Source organism: Episyrphus balteatus, chromosome 3 (assembly GCF_945859705.1).
Source record: "Episyrphus balteatus chromosome 3, idEpiBalt1.1, whole genome shotgun sequence".
NCBI lineage: Eukaryota > Metazoa > Arthropoda > Insecta > Diptera > Syrphidae > Episyrphus > Episyrphus balteatus.
Genome location: NC_079136.1, coordinates 45,786,836 through 45,808,880, shown reverse-complemented (window position 1 = coordinate 45,808,880; position 22,045 = coordinate 45,786,836). Strand labels below are relative to the sequence as shown.

Genomic DNA, 22,045 nt, shown 5'->3' with positions numbered 1-22,045 from the left:
CCCAATCCGTAAACTAGGGTTAAAATAATTGTTCCAAGTGTCGCACGTGCGGGCAGGTGCATTATATTCTGTATAATATATCCTTATGTGCAGCAAACAAAAATCGCGAAAAATAGAACCGGATCCATTTTTTTAAACTTTGCGATTTTAAAATCGCAAGTCTGTGTGCTCTCATTTAAAATAATGTGTTTCATTTCTTGCGTCTAAAAAAAATGTGTGCGCATGATTTTGGCTCTTTGCGACTGCTACTTTTTAGTCGTTTTCGGTTTAGTCGCAAGTGTGTGCATAACTATGCTGGTCCATTTGTTCCATTTTAATTTGCGACAATCGCGTCGCCAAAAAAATGGGACAGTTTTCAATTTTTTAATCGCGGCTATTTTTTAGAAGCATGTGTGTTTACCGGCATTGAAATGCATGTGATCCATTTTTGCGACTGAATAATCGTTCGACTAAAATCGCATGTGTGCGCCTAGCCTTAATCGAAGACTAAATTGATTGTTCCTCATGCAAGTAGTGATGGGTTGAAAAATACTCTGTTTATTTAAAGATAGGCAGTTTTATTTGCGACTTTTGTGCGAACTTACACCTGTACGCAGCTGCGCACTCTTACAAACTAAGCCGCGCACTCTTACACAATAGTGTGTATAAGAGTGCGCAAATGACCTAATGTGGTATTTTGTTTATAACTATTGAATTAATACATTTTTGTTACCAGTTTTAAGTTTTTTTCGTTGCTTTGATTATAAACTAAAAACTATATATAAAAAAGTAGTTAAATTCTTTTTGTTATTGTTTTATTTGGTGTTTTGTCAAAAATGCGCACTCTTATACCACCTTACCCTAATGTAGGCAACCTTAGTTTTCCACATTCAGTTCTACTAAAACATGCTCAATTTTTGTAAATAAAAAACGAAATCACAAAATGCATTATTCAGTCTTAAAGAGCCATCTTTTAGCTAAGCAACCCATGTGTTAATGATTTTCATAATAAACCTGTTATTTATTTCAAACTCAAATTTGTGTACCTACACTTCGAGTCAAATTTTTTAAAAGCTATTAAGCTATTGTAGCTATATAAATATAGCTTTTTCTTAGAAACGTTTTCCTTCTCTTTTGCGCTTTTTAACGAAGAATTATACAATTAATCTGTTGAGAACAGAAACGTTGTTAACATTATAATAATCGAGAATGAAAGCTCATAAATATGTATTGTGTGTATTAGGTTCTGAATTGGTTTTAAACTTATATAAATTTTCATTGTATACGAGGATGTTTGTTCCAAAAAGCTAAGGATTGGAATAAGCTTTAAGCTTCTTTATAAGCAAAAAGATAAAGCTAGTTTAAGCTTAATCATAAAGCTCATATGAGCTTTTCTGGTGGATTTCAAATAAACTTTTCATCAAAAGCTTGTCTTAATTGTGTTCTAAGTTAAAGTCTTTTGCTCACATTGTTTTTACTTGTTTTTTTTTCATATGGAGAATATTTTTTCAACCACTTCCGGTAAAGAGGTAGTTTTCTATAATTTTTCAAAGCTTTACCTATTTAGGACAAATGTATTTATATCAAAAGCTTTAGGACATTAATTTCTTGACTTTTAAAATAAAAAAAAAAATATTTAATCACATAAAAACTTACCCAGAATAATAAAAAGAAATATATTTCCTAATGGATTTAACATTATTCCTGTGATGAAGATCTGGAAATAAAAAAGAAAACACTAAGTTAAAAAATTAATTTTACGAATTTTTTCTCAGTGTATCACCTAATCATATTCCTAAACCGTTTAATGATTAGACTTTGGTTAAACTTAAACCTAAAATAATTGATTAATATATTTGTTGAAAAAGCTGAAAATCAATCTGGTTTACACAAAATTGATTTCTAACCTTAAAGTTTTGTTATATAATATGAAAAGTTTATTAGAAAATTGAGAAAAGCTAAAAGAGCATAAAAATATTGAAAACTTTAGGTTTTATTTTTTTCTCAGAAGTTTTATTCTGAGTGGTTATAGTCTAGCCTATCTTACACAGCAAAGCTTTTAAAATAGCAGTTTTTACTTGCGATATAGGTACTATATATCAAGTTATGCATTCGTACAAAAAAAAAAAGTTGAGATAACATTTTTCCATGACATTACGATGGTAGACAATGCCAAAAAAGTGGGTCCCGGAAGTCCGTCTGTCTGTCTGTCTGTCTGTCAGTCTGTCTGTCTGTATAAGGAGCTACAGCCTAAACGGATGAACCGATTAATGTCAAACTTGGTATGTAGCGTTATTTGGCGACTCTCCAGAGGGGTTTTTGGAATTAATTTTTTTGGACCAAAAATAACGGTACTTGTCATATACCGATTTTAGTAAAATTAAAATATCTCGCAAACGGCTCTAACGATTTTGTTTAAAAAATTCAAATGTTAGTTTCAAGCTAAGGTCTATCTTCCAATGAAAAAATTTTTTTTTGAAAATCATTATTAACGGTACCTGCCATAGAACCGTTTTTTTCAAATCCGATTATCTCCGAAACTGCTTATTTGATTTCAACGAAGCTTTTTGTGAAGAAGCATTTATATAATTTAAATATAAGCCAAAAATAAAATTTTGAAAAAAATAATTTTTGGATTTTTAAAAAAATTTTGAAAATTTTTTTTTGAAAAATCAAATTTTCGAAAACAGGACATTGAATTTTTTTTGAAATTTTGTTTTTAGATGTTGATTAGTGATTTCTACAGAATGGCATACCAATTTTATTTTAAAACTTTATTTCCAAAAAATTATTTATAAAAAATTAGTTTTTTAAAAAACGGCTCTAACGATTTTGAAAATTTTTTTTCTAAAAATGCATTTTAATATATCAATCAAAACTGCATACTTGTTTTGGAGGGCAATTTAATTTCAGATTTAATTTTATTTTTTTTTTTTAAACGAATTTAATTTTTTTTTCAAAATTTCTATATAAAAAGTCTTAAAAATTTAAGCAACTTTAACTCTAAGAGCAAGTTCGTGCGACCCAGTCGTGCATTTTATTTTTTAAGTTTTACTCGCTGCAAAATCGAAATTTAAATAAAGTTTACAATCAATGAAATCTTTCAGCTGGTTCAAAACTCAAAACAATCAAAATATAGTGGAATTGTTCAAAGTTGTTAAGTTAATTAAGAACACAACATCACAATAAGATTCAGAAGTTCACATTTACTTGTACGCCTCGTAGCTTTAGTTTGTAGTGATATCTGCTATCTCAGACTTTTGTTAACAATAATCCCTATCTGTTACACTGTTGTCTGAGTTGCTGCGTTGTAAGTTTATTCAGTAAGTGTCAGAGGTTTCATAGAAATAAATATGTATGAAATATCAAAATTTTTTGGATAAATCACAAAGATATGCAGAAATGTGTATCAAAGGATCAGTAAATGTGATGGCTAAGAGTGTTTAACATCCGTCTACCAGAAGAAATAAAATGGGTAAGGCTTAGATGAATATCACAAACATTTGTAATATATAACAAGGGTTAATATTGTTTCGTTTTAACTATACCGAATTTCTCCATTCAGTATCATGGGTTGCAATAACAAATCACATAATTGATGCTTTGTATAGCATATGAATTATCCAAATATTAATCATGAATTTAAAATCTAAACAATGGATCACAAGTTCATCTGGGTAGTATGATGTGTTGATCCGAAATAAGTTATCATGACCTCCCTCAGTATAAATATCTATCACAGAGGAAATAATATAGGTAATACTTTTATTGTTTGATGGCATAGGTTTAACTGCAAATTGAACGGGAAGATATCACTGAATTCTTGGTTAAGTTTGATGTAGCACTCAATATAAATCATACAGTTTTCCAACAAGTATCACTAATTGGCAAGAAATACGCCGCAAGGTGAACATATCAGATTTTGAAAAAACATAACTCCTTCGAAATAATTAAGATATTTTGTATCATTCATTATATAAATTTTATGTATCACATATACTACAATAAAATGTCATCATCTGATAAATATCACTGATCTATGTACATTTTATCCAAGAACTATTTTTATCATAAGATGTCATTTACTTAAGACTTTGGGGTAAGTTATTAGGGATTTATCTATATCCTAGGTATCACAGAATTCTCCAGCGATGGGTTCGCCTAGTGCTGTCCCAAAATGTTCTCAACAGATATCTCTATTTGGTATGGAATATAAAACATGGTCGAAAAGGAATATATCACAGCGTATAAATGTCACGGATCTTGAAAAATATAACATAGGTCACGAACATTAGCAGACTTTTGGGATTTTTTTCGTATTATTTGGATATTACAGATTTCTCCAGTGACGAGTCAGCTTAGTATTATCACTAGTTTTTCCAACAAATATCATTATTTGGCATGGAATGTACATTGTACATATCAGAAAATCGACGGACAGGTCGTCACGTGAGTTCTTATTTGTCCTATAGACCATTTTTGTCGAAAATGAGTTATAGATGCCATCTTATATTTTCGACCACGCTCTTTCGATTGCTGCAATCGGAATCGTCCTATCTCTTTTAGTTTTCGAGATAAAAAAAATGATTTTGTCCTATAGACCAAATTTTTTCTATGAATTTTATGCTTATTTGTCCTGTATACGTTTTTTTATGCAGTAGGACAAATACTGGCTTTAAAATTATGCAAAATTTGTGCTTTAATGTCCTATATCCAATGAAGTTATATTTTTCACACAAAATGACCCATAATAGCTCCTCCTAGGAAGAGGCGAAATACTCAAATTTTGAACTCATTGCATTGCCAAAATTATCGTTGCTTAATGCTAAGGTAATCATCTCCAATGAAAAAAAGAAGGACATCATCCATATCGTCCCGTTTTTGCGTGAACCACGTATCTACACCGCAAATTTTGTTCAGTTTTTAACCCTCTACTGCATACGAAGCCAAATATGGTTTTGTCTATTTTCTCTTCTCTGTCACAAAAAAATGGTAAAGATTCAATACAATCCTCTTCTTTGTGTTTCTGAGAACCCATAGAGATAGTTTTTTCGTGTGTCCGACACAAAATAAAGGTGTATTTTATGATCACAGGTGAGTCGATCAGTCGTGTGCATTGAAATCGAAAGTGTAGAATATTTTCATACTTTAAGTGTTAATTACTGCGTTTGTTTGAAAAGAAAAGTGGAATTAAAAATTTATTTTTGATGGATTGTCTTATTATGTATGCTATGAACCAATTTTAATTGAAAAAAAAATGATTGGCCTGGTCTTGGGAGGGCAAAAAGTACGGAAGCCATATTTGGCTTCGTATGCATTAAATCTACAAAATTTGTTAAATTTTTTTGTTGTAAATTTTGTTCCTTTACATTTTTACTTTGCTTCGAAGCTATGTTTTACTTCAGAAATGGAGCTCTTCGCGTTTAGAGACATTTTTTTAATGTTAACCCCATTTCCAGGGGCGTAACCACAAAAAATTTAGGTGGAGGGAGGCTCACCTATAATATTTTTCAATCATTTTATTACTTTTTAGTTTTTTTAAGATCTGGCAGTGGGTGAAAATGTTGGAGCAAGACTTACTTCGACAGTGGAAAGAATGTGAACCAGAAAAAATATATGTAACTGAAAAAACAAATTGCTTTTCTCGGTTCCATGGCTTAAAATGAGCCAAATTTGAAGTAATTCTTAACCTTTTGTAATGCAATGTATTTATTTTACTTTATTTTGTTTTTAAATGATAAATATTTATATTTTTATAATTTTAATTTTATTCTTTACCTAATCTGAATAAATAAAATTAGTAAAATTTCTTACCCCTTAATGCATACGAAGCCAAATTTGGCTTGTTAACAATTTTTTTAAATTAATTAATTTAAACAAATTTTTTTAATGTAAACCGTTTTGAAACAACCCAAAGAACCCATGTAAAGCATTTTTTAATTTTTTCGTCCGCTAATATTAATTCATGCAGTAGAGGGTTAAAAGAAATATACAATTTTCTTGAAATTAAAAGTATGAATTGAATCAAAGGAAATCAAGTTGAGTTATCTCTAAACTAAAACCCTTGTATAATATTTTCGTTTACTTTTTTAAACTCAAAATAAAGAATGTGTATTGAGTTTCGGTTTCAATAAAAATATTTGGTTTCCTATTTTTTCTGTTTTTGTGTTCTATATCCAATACAAATTCCACTGGAGAAAAAATGTTTAGCTTTTGTGTTTGTAACTGTATGGACAGGTGTCCTATGTCCATTTTACTACTTTTTTTTAAAACTCATTTTAATCAATATTGAAAAACCGAAAATTGCAGATTGCTTTATGTATGGTTGGGGAAATATCTAATCCTTCAAAAAACATACAAATCACTGTGATTAGGATCAAAAAAATAAGTTAACACCCACTTTGAAGTTTAAAAACGCTCTCCTGAAAAGTTATTTTTTTGGTTTATAGGACAAATAAGAACTCACGTGACGAGGTATCACGGATAACCGGAATATTCCTCTTACCGTTCGCGTACACTAAAACCGAATTATCGGCCGACATCGGGTCGGAACTACTCGGACGACTTTCTCGGACGATCGTCTGCATACACTGCTTCCGGTCTAGGACGTCGCTGCCGGTCTGTATTCTGACTTTGTGAAACTTGAAGTGCATATAATAATTGTTTTCAATGGAATATTTTGAAGAAATTTATATTTTTGAAAATTCATACCGCCAATTTTTGCAAAGAAAAGGCTTTTAGCAATATCTATGTATAAATCAACCCGACAACGGACGAAAAATCCAAACAAGTTCGGATTATGCCGGTTGATCGGTTATTATCGGGCGTCAACGTACGTCAACGGACGATGTAACTTTCAGTGGTGTACGCACTTTCTTTTCTTTCTATGTGCTTGGTTCTATCGGCCGAGTTCGGCCGACAACGCCCGACTATAATTCGGCCGATGACGGATTTGGTGTACGAGAGCCGTTAGTCACGATTACTTCCTGAAAAGATTGACAAAATGTGGTTCTTTATGAATAAAAGGTAATGCTACAGTGGCACCGGTCAGGGGCATTCGATTTTTTTGTTTCAATTGAATTGCAATATATGTAGTAACTTTCATCAAATTAAATTATTCATTAATTAAAAGTATTCCGGGGTCAATGAAAAATTAATAACTTAAATCACTTGAAGCGAACAGCTTTCAAAAATGTTGTCCAGAAATTAGATTTTATTAGATTTTAATAAAACAAAAACATCTACACTCATTAAAAAAACTGACAAAAACTATTGAAATGACCCTAACTCTGGAAGTTTACATGTGGCCAAACCAATATGCAATAAATCTCGTTTAACTCAAAGATCGAGCAAATATACCCACACGGATAAAGAAAAAAAAAAAACGAAAAAAAGTAAAACAAAAACAACAAATGTTTTCGCACAAGTTATTCTGTTTTTGCCTTTGTATTACATGTTTTGCATTTCACTTCATAAAATGTCATACAATTTTCGAAAACAAAACAAAAATAAAAAAAAAGAACTTTTATTATTTTGCAGTTTTGTGCTTCCATTTCCTCGAGGGGAGGGAAGAGAAAGTAGAAAAAAAAATCGCCACAGGAACAATAGAAACCCAAATAACAATGCACTTTCAGGATAGTTGTGTTGGTAATTTCGTATACCTTCTGTTGGTGACTTTTAGGGTTTTTTTTTTCTATACTATCGTTGTTCTTTGACTATTTTGTGTTTTACAATTCACCCCCTCAAAAATCCCTGTATTCAAACCAAAGCTATACCACACTGCAACTACTGCGAAACAATGAAAATAAGTTTCTTCGTTTAAATTTGCAGAGTATTTCCGGCGGGAAAATTCGTGTCCTTTGTCAATTTAAAGGAGGATGGGGAGGGTAGTAGGGAGGAAGTGCTAGTGGCGTTTTGCGGGGGTGATGTGTTTTCAAGTGAGAGCGCTCGCTTTTTCTATTTACCAAAAACACAAGTGCCTTCGTGATGTTGTTATTGTCGTCCTCTGGATATACAATATCTGTGTGAAGGATATTTTTTTCTTTCCTTTTTTTCTATTACAAAATAGCGTGCGATCAGTAATAACGGTAGGTAATAGAGAAGCAGGTACTTCAATTGGGGGGTATATGATACCTATAGAAAAAATCTCGCAAACAAAAGAGGTGCCGTTGAGGTCAGGAAGGGTTAACTAGAAAACAGGGAAAAAGTATTGTTATTACTATGTCCTCTTGTCTATCTCTTTGAAATATCAGAGAGGTTTGGAAATTGTTTTTACTTTGTCCTGGATTTTTATGTTTTATATTGGAGCGTGTCCTTTTTATTTTGTATCACATTGAAGTACGACGCTAGCGGAAATTTGTCCTTGTAATTAGAATGATAGCGTGTGCTCCTGTTGTCGATAGAAGGACGATATGAAAATAATTACCCTCGAGGTGCATGCAGTCTTCATCACTTGGATTCTTTATTGTTTTTCAAGTTGGTTAGACAGGTATATTAATCATAAAACTGACATTTTGTGAGGGTACAAACGAAAAAAAAACAAAAATATGGAAGGCCTCCCTTCAATAATAATTAACATGGCCTGGAAAATGCTCGAAAAAAAAGGGTGAGAAAATTGCTTCGATTTTATTTGGAAGGGGGATAGGGATTTCAATGAAATGTGGAGCTAATTGAATTTATAATTTTTTTTTGTTCGTTCGTCCTTAATTTTATCAGAAAATAATATCGTCGGTAATTTTATTGTAAAGCAGTTAATTGAGGGACAAGGTGTTTTTTTGATAAATAATTTAATTAGAGTGATTATTTGATTGAATATTTATGATGGAAGCTTTTTTAAAACGCTTTTGGTAATTATATTTTGAATGGAGCTGTAGAGGTTTGTGTGTGTATAGAGATAAGTCTAAAAATCGTATGGTCCCAATACGAATTATAAGAAAAATCTATTTTTAATTAAATAAAAAATGACTACCTAATATTTTTTCTAAAAAAAGTTTTGCAATTTTCATTGCAATACGCACTTTTTTTGATAAATTTAAAAATTGGTAGGGTTAATAAATTTAAAGTTTAGACTGAGAATAGTTAAATGTAAAATATTGGGTATTTTGATATTCATGAAAGAATTATTGTAAGAAGAGGGTTTAGTCGATTTCGGTACAAATTTGATGGAATCTAAATTAATTGTTTTTTTTTTTTGTCTTAAATATATAAAGTCATTTGTTTCAAAAAAAATTTTTTTTTTAAGTTCCTTTGATTTTTAAAAATTATTAGCAGGGAAAATTTGGGATAAATGGCATATGAAAGAAAATTAAACTGCCCACAAACAAATTGGACTAAAAAATTTGGTGGCTGTTAAAAATCGTGTTTTTTACGATTTCTGTCAAAAGTAGACCTCCTACTGAAAAAAGCCACTAAAAGATGTAGATAATAAAAAGACCTACCTACAAGTTTTACGAAAACCATATAACCTCAAAAACAATCAAGAAAAGATACCTATGCAAAATACGATTTTTTTGTTTTTATTTTTATCTATTACAAAAATAGTTGGATTTTAACAAAACCTGGCTAAAAATTACTTTTTTATGTTTTTTACCTATTTTAAATGTTTTTTGAGCAAAAAGTTAGTTTTTGGATTTATGAAGAATTTAATTTGAAAAAAATAACCTATTTTTCAATCAAAAAAGTTACCAAAAAAAATCTTTGAGTTTTGAAAAATTTGAAATACAGTTATTTAGACTAAAACCTTTTATTTAAGATTATGTAGAAAAACTAATCTTTTGTTCTAGAAAATATCGAGAAAAATTGAAAAAATTGCTAAAACATCACAAAAAATAGTGTTTTTGCATGTTCAAATTCGATATCTCAAAAACTTTGCACGTTAGAGCCATTCTAATGCACGTGTTGGGGCTATGACAAAATGATGATTTTGGGTAAAGGAAATTTTTTTGACAATTCTAAAGATAATAGGTGAAAGATGAAGGGAAAAAAAATTAGGCGCCTGATACGGATTTTTTTCCAACATTCTGTGTTTCGAAATATGAATTTTTGAAAAACACCTTGTTTTTAAGGGTATTTTTGGGTAATTTTTGATTTTTAGCTTTTTTTGGAGCGTTCAAAAACCTCAAACTTAGAGGACGTTTTAGCCTAATGCATACATGTGCAAAAACTTGGAATCGTTTAGTAAGTTTTGACTGAATAACGAAAGAAACAAGTTTTTAAAAAACACGTTATTTGACCGTTTTTAGCCGATTTTCATCGTTTTTTATTTTTATCTTTTTAATGATAGACCATAACTACGACTATATGTTTGCGAAGTTTCAATCATTTTCGTAAACACAATTTTGAGATAACGGTAAAATACAATTTTAGAATTCAACATTTTATAACTTTTGACCAAGAGCAGATAGAAATGTTATTAAACTTTTATGAGCATCCTGATACAATTACCTTTCATTTTGTATATCACACATAACGGTAGACTAACTACAAGCTACACAACGTTAAATTAAGAAACTTGCGAAAAACCTCAAAACACCAGTGGAGATCTGTTGTTCCCCGAACAGCCACCAGTGTGGGAAGTACCGTTATCTCAGTCTGGAAATTCAACATGGTTGGCTTTAAAAAATTCTAACTTCTCTTGTAAGCATCTTTAAAATGAGATTGATACGTCATATGAAAGGTGAAATAATAAGCTTTCACAAGGTGTATATTTTTTTATAGGTTGTCAAACAAAAAAATTGATTCCATAGCCTGAGAACATACAAATAAATGTTTTTTTTTGTTTGATTTTTTTAATGATTTTTGATCGAGTTCAAAAAATTCTAGCTCTTTTTGTGCATCGATCGATATATATATTCTGAACTAAGACAATAATTTTTCAGATGGTATATTTATAGGTTGTAATGGAAAAAAATGGTAGAAGATAAAAATTCATTTTTTTTTTTGCTATTTTTGATGAAAATGATTGTTTTCAATAAATTATTTTTATACTTTTTGCGCATTGTAAAAATTTAAAAATGGTTTTATTCTTAAGAAGAAATAATTGCGTTTTAAAATTGCATGATTTTTTTTAAGCTCTTAATATAAAAAAATTAATATAATGAGAAAATAAAAAAGGTATTTCTTTTTAGCTTTTTCATGTAAATTATGATTGTTTGAAATAAGTAAACGCTTCAATTGACTCATTTTTAACAAAAGCACACAACCTATTTTCTGACGACGTTATCACGTAAAATCATCGTCCGTAAACCGGCTTTACAGAAAACCTCTTTTTTCAATTATTCCACGATTTTTGACACCCACCCCACTTTTTCGTCCACCCTCCCCCTTACCCCCAATTTGTTTGTCTCCAATTTATTTTTCAACTTTTATATACCATTTATCCTAAATTTTCTCACCACCTGCTAATAATTTTTTTTTTTTTGTATGATATGATATGATACCGAAAAATCCAAACTAATGTTATGCTCACTTTGCTCTGCTAACTGGAGAGACATAAAAAGCTTCAGTGTCAGCAACAAAAAACCAGTACTACAAATAAAAGCTAAACAAATATAGACTTATTGCCAAAAAAAAAAAGGTTTCAGCTTTAAAAAAAAGCCAACACTAAAAATTTAGCTCTATAATCCCTCATTCTTGTTTCGTTCCCTATATGTCTTCAAAACTAAGGTTCTTTAGATATAGTTTCATAGTTGTTTAAGAAAACTGATGATTTCCTTTTCATATTTCTTGTGGCTCTTCTGTGCTAAAAAAGTTCATTCGATAGAAGAATAAGTCGTGACAAGATTAACCCTTAAGGACTTCTCTTTTTAAAAATACGTAGAAGGAGGGATTTAAAAACAAATCTTTCACTGTTGCTTATACCGTTTTCAATCAGCACTACTCTATCTTAATGAGATTTCAACTTTTCTCTTTTTGCAAAATTCTTACTAGAAACACAAGGATACCCGAACCTATAAAGAGTATCCTGCGAATATCTCAACAAGATTGAAATACTTTCCAAAAAACGAAGATGAAACTTATCAAAAGTTCTATTCCATAGCTCCCTCTCTTCTAATTCAATTAATTAGCAATCTCATCATGCAACTTGTCACTCACAAGGACAACTCCAGAGGACTACTCTATACACCATCATCGCATTCATTTTCAGTTACTCTATACTCCATCACTACCACACTGCCTCGAACAATAATATTGTACTCTCAGTAGGAACTAATTTTCTGACAACTGAACGCAAGCCAAATTAAATTTTGCTTCCTTTGCTCTCTCTCTCTCTCTGTTTATTGGCCATGTCATGTCCTACTACCATAGTGTCCCCGTTGTGTATGCAATGTCCATCAGGCAAAACGTAAAATTAACCAACAAACTTCCAAAGGCTATATAGAACCATCAATTCCAAGCATAGGTACATGACAAACATCAGTTAGACGAACATAATGTACATAGGAGTAGTTTGTCTATTTTCTCAGCAAGTAAACAATTCGGGCTTTCCTCTGATGGACCAAAGGAGCCTACATTTATACATCCAGTTCAGAGAGTCGACCTCAAACAGCACCAATTTGAAATTCGATGGCACACGATGACATATAGATAGTAAGCTCTATCTCGCTTAACATACCTTTATACTTACTCCGGCTCCTATTGCTCTCGAATTGATAATCAAATGTGTTTGTTGAGCATTCATTTATGCAAATACACAAGAGAGTGCTATGGAACATTCCCTTTGAAGGCACCAAAAGTACACGTTCCTATAACCTCTACCAACAAACTGGGGGGGATCCTAAACAAAAGGGATTATTTTTTGTTCCCTTGTTTTTATTTTGTCAAAAAACAACTGGTATTCCATTTACTGGACCTTATAACAATGCTATTAATGAAAAACAAAGTTTTAAAGCTCTACAAACAAAGTTAGAAATAGGGGGCTAATGCAAGGTATTAGGGGCTTGAAGGTTGAGGTTAAATTTTTGTATTTGTAAAACCCTTTTCAAAACTAATTCAATAGAATTTTCACTCAAGGATCAGTTTTTATTAAGAAATAATTGGATTTTAAGGATATAATAGGATTTAAAAAGCACAAAAATCAAATTGCATTAAGAACTTCCTCGAGCATATTGTTGGAAATATTATGAACCTCAAGAACTTCCAGGGCATTAATTTTAACTGGTTAGAGGAGGTACTACTTGAAAATTCAAAAAAAAAAAAAAATGTCCTTGATTTTCGAATTAAAGTAATTCCATTGCAATAAATACTTCTGGTATATTTATCAAAAGAATGTGGATGGTATTATTCAAATTTATTTTTTCTAAATAAGAAAGCCTTTCGGTATTCCGGTCTTTATGAAGATTTTGTATTGTTAAGCTTTTGAAATCTCATTTTTATTATAATTAAAAAGGATTATTTTTTTATTTTTTTATAATTTCTTTAGTCCGGTCTTGTTTATGACCTAAAAAACTGCAATTACAATTTCGTTAATAGATGGTACTTGGTTAAAAACAAATGCAACTTAAGAACCCTTTGCTGATATTAAACAAAAACCAACAACAAAAATATGAAAAAAAAAAATCCTCTCTCTCTCACATACAAAAGAAATTAAAATGACATTAAAGTCAACAGCACCATTAACGCACAGAGAAATTGTTCCTTGAAAAAGTTTTTTTTTATTGTCCTCTTTTCTTGTTCTTCTGATAAAAATGGAGAACGATGGAAGAAAAGAAGGAGTCCACTGGTAGATGAGGACAACGAAGACCAACCATATCGCCACCACGAACCCTCTTGACGACAATTATTCAACAACCACCCCGCTCGAAGGAAATAATTAAATGTACGAAGAAATAAAACTATACCAGAAGAAAACCACCTCCACCAAGTTCTGGGTTTACACACAATCACTCGCTTTATAACCAACAACGCAGAGTTCTTACGAAATTTTAACTGGGAAATAAATGTTTACAGGTAAAGAGAGATATGTATTAAAGTCATTTTTTTTTATAGGTATTCATCAAAAACCCTTTTGCTATCTTGACATAATTTTATAATGGGACTCCAGGAGAAACGAGCAAAAATCGTCGTAAAAAAAAATCTCAGTTGAATGTACATAAACAAAAGTATACACAATCCTAAAGACGTAGGTAAATTTGAAATAAAAGGTAGGTTACAAGGAATGCAAAGAGCTTTGTGGTTTTGGTTTTTTTTTTTTGAAGTTTTTTTTGAACTCTATAAACGCACAACTTTTAGAAAAAAAAAAACAGAAAACCATTCTTTATTTCTTTTCTTTTTTTTATTATAATAACTTTGGTTTTTTGTTTTTTGAAACCGTAAATTCTTTATTCAAATTAAAGACATCAATATTTTAGGGGACATTGATAAAGAAAGAAGTCGAATTTTTATTACTCAAAAAATGTAAGTAACCTCGATAATTTTCATAAATAATGCATTAAAGGAGGAATAGACATGAAATATAAATTGACACACGCACTTTGTTGTCTTTCTTTTCAAACAAAACGAATTCACAATCAAACATACAAAAACATAAATTCTTCTAAACAGAGGAATTTCGAAAATTTTATGAGTACATTTTGTGGTTTTTGTATAGTCTCGTTTCTGACTTATTTCTATAGAAAGGCTTTACATGGTCAAAAGATTGCGTTAAAGGATTTCCACAGAGGAACTCCCGCACCAGTTGGTACAGTGATGTAAACAAACCTACGTATATTTAAAATAAATCTAGGTACATACCTAATAATTTTAATCTTGTTTTTAGAGTTAAAGTTGCTTACATTTTTAAGACTTTTTATATAGAAATTTGGAAAAAAAATAAATATCGTTTTAAAAAAAAAATAAAATAAAATCTGAAATCAAATTGCCCTCCAAAGTAAGTATGCAGTTTTGATTGATATATTAAGATGCATTTTTAGAAAAAAATTTTCAAAATCATTAGAGCCGTTTTTTAAAAAAACTAATTTTTTATAAATAATTTTTTGGAAAAAAAGTTTTAAAATAAAATTGGGATGCCATTTTGTAGAAATTACTAATCAACATCTAAAAACAAAATTTCAAAAAAATTCCGTTTTCGAAAATTTGATTTTTCAAAAAAAAAATTTCAAAATTTTTTTAACAATCCAAAAATTATTTTTGGTTTATATTTAAATTATATAAATGCTTCTGCACAAAAAGTTTCGTTGAAATCGAATAAAAAGTTTCGGAGATATTCGATTTTGAAAAAAAAAAAAAACGGTTTAATGGCAGTTACCGTTAATAATAATGATTTTCAAACAAAAATTTTTATATTAGAAGATAGACCTTAGCTTAAAACTACTACTTGAATTTTTTTAAACAAAATCGTCGGAGCCGTTTTTGAGATATTTCAATTTTACTAAAATCGGTATTTGACAAGTACCGTTATTTTTGGTCCAAAAAAATTAATTCCAAAAACGCCTCTGGAGAGTCGCCAAATAACGCTACATACCAAGTTTGACATTAATCGGTCCATCCGTTTAGGCTGTAGCTATTTATACAGACAGACAGACAGACGGACTTCCGGGACCCACTTTTTTGGCATTGTCTACCATCGTAATGTCATGGAAAAATGTTATCTCAACTTTTTTTTGCACGAATGAATAACTTAATATATAGTACCTATATCGCAAGTAAATAATAATTGTTGGGGTTTTTAAAGGACTTTGAATTTTTCAATAGTACGTACACTGTAGTGTATACCTAACTTTTGTTGATTATTTTTTAATTGTAATTTTTGCAAAATTGGTATTTTGAATATTTTATTTATGTATCAAGAACTCGACCTGGACAATTTAATGCAATTTGCTTTATACCTACGTCTATCCCAAAATTTGAGCGTTTTAGGAGTTTATTCATTTTTCAGGCTTCCTATAAAAAAATGAAGTGGCCCTAAAATTTTTTTGAAAACTTTGGGTGCGTAAACATGGACAAAATTGGTAGTTTAAACAAATCATATTTCATTTTTTATTTGTATACGTTTCAGACTTAAAAAAATGAATTTCAATCTGAGAAATAAATAAAAATGGCTCTAGGTTTTGTGCAATACTTTAAAAAAAGGTCTTTCCCATTTGCAGAACAAAGTGAAATTTGAAACATTTTCACTAGCAAATAGTGAGAAGTGGTTCTCTTTTAGTACCTTATGTGCAAAACAAAATTACAAGAGCATACTAACGGGATATGCGAAAAAAGAATCCGTCAGATAGCATGGATCTATTAGTCGAACATACTAATAGAACAATACTAGAAATTCTCGACGAGACAAACTTAGTACGACGTTTGCGAAGGACTAAACCTTCCGATTTGGTACAGTGAAATTTTTCAATTTAATTCCTTTATTTCGAAATATCGGCATTGATTAATATAAATTTAAATGTTTTAGAGATTTTATTTATTTAACTTCCTTTAAAATATTTTTTTGATAACAAAAATTTAAACCATTACTTAATGATTTAATTTAAAACAAAAGTTATTTATTTATTTTTAAATATCATCAGTAGGAACTTTCATCGGAAAGTTACCTACAACACGTAACTTAACTTCGAGAAAGATAAATTGCTAGATAAGTTCCATCTGAACTTAGTTGCAATCGGGAGGAGGAGGTGGTTTTAGTGGTTAAGAGTCCCACATATCTATGAGCACGCGTTTTCCGGTCCTCATAGAATCTTTTGAAGATTTCAACACCTACCCACGGACAAAAAAAAAAAAAAAAAAAGATAGCATGGACAAATAATCATAAAAATTTTTGAGAAGGTGACTAGATAACTAACCACCAAGAGTTAAAAAAGAAACATTGGCAGGTTTTTCCTAATGTCCGTTTATATTCAAAAGCTCAAACAAAAATTTTTAGTTGATATAGACATACTAACCATCGCCAAAATTGTACTGAGATTAGACAAACAAAGTTTTACAATTTTGTTTTTACTTTTGAAAACCAAGCACATTATTCTATCAAATGTTTTAGACCAGTGCCAATGCCTTCAAAAACATTAAAAAGTACAAAAAAATCATAGTAGAATGAAACCCATTGCAAAAGGAGGTGAATATGATGAAAATTAAAGGAAAAATAAATTACGGGCGAGCCGAGTTCGGGAAGTGGGTGGGTTGAGTTTTTAATGGTAAAAAATGGTATATCTCGATTTCCGGCAAAACTACAAATCCTATAGAAAAAAGTTGCATAGCAAAGTTGTAGGTAATAAAAAGATCTACAACTTTTGTATCAACAAGTTTTTCACATAACCTCAAAATTTATGTGAAAAATTCAAAAAACCGAGTTTTTGGTTTTATATTTTTATCTTTTTCAAAAACAAAAATTTTTCTACGAAATTTGGTGAAAACTTACCTTATTATATCCCAAATACACTGTAATTTATTTGACTTAAAATATTAATTTGTTCACCTTATTTTGACTTAATACCAAAAAAACATCCTAATTTTCAATCGAAAATTCACGTGTCAGAATATCAGCGATGAGCAAGCATTTCGTTTGTTAAAATGTCTATTTAAAAAAAAAATTTACATTAGTATACTATAGAACATGTTGTAGTAAAATGCAAACAATGTCATCATTGTTTACAATTTTGGCCTATTTATTCAAATTTACACTTTAATTACTCAATAAACATAGGATTTCATGTAATATTGATTAATGTTACGGTTTTTAAGTAATTTAAGTGTAAATTTTAATAAATAGTCCAAAATTTTAAATAATGATAACAAAATTTTCGAATTCAAGATTTTTGCTTTTACCGAGAACATGTACTATGGTATACTAATGTAAATTTTTGTTTACATTATTGGAAAGTAGAGATTTTAACGAACAAAATACCTACCGATTTTTTGAAAAAAGCTGATATTTTGACACGTGAATTTTCGATTGAAAATTAGGATGTTTTTTTGGTATTAAGTCAAAATAAGGTGAACAAATTAATATTTTAAGTCAAATAAATTAAAGTGTATTTGGGATATAATAAGGTAAGTTTTCACCAAATTTCGTAGAAAAATCTTTGTTTTTGAAAAAGATAAAAATATAAAACCAAAAACTCGGTTTTTTGAATTTTTCACATAAATTTTGAGGTTATGTGAAAAACTTGTTGATACAAAAGTTGTAGATCTTTTTATTACTTTATTTATTTTATTATTTTATTTTATTAAAAAAAAATTTTATTCTAAACCATGAACACACCACAAATAATTCAAAACTGCAAGTTTTTCTTTTTTTTTCACTTATTTAAATTTAATTTGCAACAAGTTTTGTTTATCCTTCATAAAATAAAAATGGAAGAATTAAAAAAGTTAACAAAGAAATCACAAAGAAAATTAATTGAGGTGTTATTCAAGAAAAAAATCATGTGTGCAATTCACACGTGGTAGAAGTGAAACCTTAAAAAATTATTTTCCTTGCTAAAAAAAAAATCGAAAAAATCTACAACATAATAAATTTTTATCATCTGAAGGCTTATAGTTTGATGTTTTGAGGTATTTTTCAAGTTTTTCAATTTAAGATTGTGTAACTTGCAGAGCACATACAGTTATGTATGATATATTAAATAAAAGGTAATATAATCAGCATGCGTACTAAAGTTAAATAAAATTTGTATGTGCTCTAGATTAAAAGATATAACGTGTCCAGAAAAAGAACATATTTTCACCGTTATCTCAGAATTTTGAATATGAAATTAATTGAAATTTTGCACAATTATAGTTTATTTAATTACCTATCCACTGTATAAATTTCATTCATCTATCTATTAAAACAAAAAAAGTAATGATCAATTGATTTTTCGTGTCGCTTTTTCGTTTCATCTTGTTTCAAATCACTACGATACTAAAGAAGTTTTCACTTCAAAAAATAATAATAGTCTTAGTGTTTGACTAATATGACAATTTCAATTTGAGATACATCTTTAACAACAAAATATCTCATAATCCATTCCATCCACTTAAGAAAAAATATAAACTTCAATACCGAAAGCTTTTATATAATTTCTGATTCATAAAAAAGAGAGTTCAAGGACAGTTTTATTTCGCATATTTATTTACAGTACCTATTAACAATATTCTGGTATTAGTATTTAATTCTTACGGAGCAATGTTTGAAGTTTTAGATCTCAAGAAAATAATTTGTATTGTTATCAAAACTAAGCTTTTAAGTTTATAAGATACGGAATTGATACAAAAATTTTCCGTATTGAGATTCAACTCAATAGATACTGAAATTGAATATTACCTACTTCCTTTTGTGATTTTAATATTCTCTGGTTTATTGCTTCCAAACCTCAAAAATTAAGTTTACTTGAAATTTCGCATTTATGCGTTAAACCCCAAAAATATTGTAACATTACCATAATACCTAGAATGTTAGCCATTAAATTGAAGAAATGCAAATATACTCGAACATCAAACGTTTTCTATTATACACAAGGACTCTCTACAATCGCATTCACAGATGATGCTGCTCAATCTAAAGTTGATGGGTTTTCGTATTTAATCACACAAAATCATATTGAAATGTTATCCTTGCACGTTCAAATGAACCCAAAAAATGATTTTTTGTTGGAAGGATTTTGTTGGAATAGCAATTTCTGTATAATATTCGTACACTCTGACTCTGAGATGCGATGATAACACTTCGGTGAATTGAAAGAAATAAAAAAAAAAAAATAATAATAATAATGTTGAATGGAAGCATTCATAATGTGACCTATTTCTATTCGCGCACGTACTTATGGTTAGCCTCTAACTCACTTTTATATCTACTTGAATCTAAAGGATATCGAAATGGAAAAAAAAAAGAAAGGGGTTTTCATGTGCATCCATAGAATTTTGTGGAGTTTTATTGAAGTTTGCATAATTCAGTTGTGATGTTGAATAGGCTACCGAGCTGCTGGTTGATTATATCTACTCGAATTCAGGAGTTCAACTTAAACGAAATGAGAGTTATTATAGGACTGAAACCTTGGCAACGATATTTTAACTGGTTGAAATCTTAGTATCGAAGAGTTTTTTCACAAATTGAACTTTAGCCAAGAACTATTTTTAAAATATCAATTACAAAAAAATGAATATGAAACTGAAAAAAAAACAATATTAAGGTATTGCAAATAAAAAAAAATTTGCATTAAAAAACAATTGTTTATTGCAACTGAAAAATATTTGCATTAAAAAATATATCGCAACTAAAATTATTTTGCCTTACCTATACAAAAAATTTTTATTCCAAGTGAAAAAATATTTGCACTGAAAATAAAATTTTTACTGCAAATAAAAATATTTTGCAAATAAAAATTTTTTGCATTGAAAAAAAAAAGAGGTTGTCTGTAAAGCCGGTTTACGGACGATGATTTTACGTGATAACGTCGCGTCGTAAGAAAACAGGTTGTGTGCTTTTGTTTGAATTGAAGTGTTTATTTATTTCAAACAATCATAATTTACAGAAAAAAAAGCTAAACAAAATTACCTTTTTACTTTTCTCTTTATATTAATTTTTTTATTTTAAAAGCCAAGTATTTCTTCTTAAGAATAAAACCATTTTTAAATTTTTACAATGCGCAAAAAGTATAAAAATAATTTATTGAAAACAATCATTTTCATCAAAAAAAAGCAAAAAAAAAACATGAATTTTTATCTTCTCACGTCATTAATTCCATTTTTTCCCTAACAACCTATACAAAACTTTATACCATCTGAAAGCTTATTGTCTTAGCTCAAAATATATATATCGATCAGGTCTATGAGACATCTACAAAAAGAGCTAGAATTTTTTGAACTCGATAAATTTTCATAAAAAAAAAAACATTTGTTTTTATGTTCTCAGGCTATGGAATCAATTTTTTTGTTTGACAACCTATAAAAAAATATACACCATGTGAAAGCTTATTATTTCACCTTTCATATGACGTATCAATCTCATTTCAAAGATGCCTACAAGAGAAGTTAGAATTTTTTAAAGTCAACCATGTCGAATTTCCAGACTGAGATTACGGTACTTCCCACACTGGTGGCTGTTCGGGGGGCAACAGATCTCCGCTGGTGTTTTGAGGTTTTTCGCAAGTTTCTTGATTTAACATTGTGTAGCTTGTTGTTAGTCTACCGTTATGTGTGATATACCAAATGAAAGGTAATTGTATCAGGATGCTCATAAAAGTTTAATAGAATTTCTATCTGCTCTTGGTCAAATGCTATACCTTGTTGAATTCTAAAATTTTATTTTACCGTTATCTTAAAATTGTGTTTACGAAAATGATTAAAACTTCGCACACATTTAGTCGTGGTCATGGTCTATCATTACTCTATATAATACTTTATTCCTGTATCTATTAAAGAAAAAAAGATAAAAATAAAAAACGATGAAAATCGGTTAAAAACGGTCAAAAACGTGTTTTTTAAAAACTCGTTTCTTCCGTTATTCAGTTAAAACTCACTAAACGATTCCAAGTTTTTGCATATGTATGCATAAAGCCAAAACCTACAATACCTATAAGTTTGAGATTTATTGAACGCTCCAAAAAAAGCTAAAAATCAAAAATTACCCAAAAACACCCCTAAAAAACAAGGTGTTTTTCAAAAATTCATATTTCGAAACGCAGAGTGTTGGAAAAAATCCGTATTAGACACCTAATTTTTTTTCCCTTCATCTTTCACCTGGCACCTTTAGAATTGTCAAAAAAAAATTTCCTTACCCAAAATCATCATTTTGTCATATCCCAACACGTGTATAACGTTCAAACAAAACGTTATAGCTTAGTTTCAAAATTTTTTAGAATTTTTTCTTAAATGCAGTTATTCTTAAATTAATCTCATCTATCTATAGCAAAAAAATCAATTCTCTACGACTTCGCGTTTAGATTTTAGACCAAATTTCATCTTTCCGTTTAACCCCTGTTTACCCTATTAAATGGCGGAATTTTTCAAAATCCTTCATTTGGATTAAGCTTTAGGTTATTATCTTTCAAATAAACTATAGAAGATTTTTTACCGCACTGCGAAAGTGCGAGAGTGTAACGTTAGAAAATGGCGTCACTTTTTTGTGGTGGCTGCCATGGTTCATCGATTTATA

General features: G+C 29.6%; 1 protein-coding gene across 1 annotated transcript in view; it reads right to left on the bottom strand.

The window, feature by feature from the left end:
• The window catches only part of LOC129913187 (uncharacterized), a 542,292-nt gene that overhangs the window by 385,418 nt on the left and 134,829 nt on the right, over positions 1–22,045 (bottom strand). The window contains exon 3 of the mRNA XM_055991737.1: positions 1,636–1,696. Coding sequence (XP_055847712.1) covers positions 1,636–1,678 — 43 coding nt within the window. The 5' untranslated portion in view covers positions 1,679–1,696. The remainder of the gene's footprint in view (positions 1–1,635; positions 1,697–22,045) is intronic.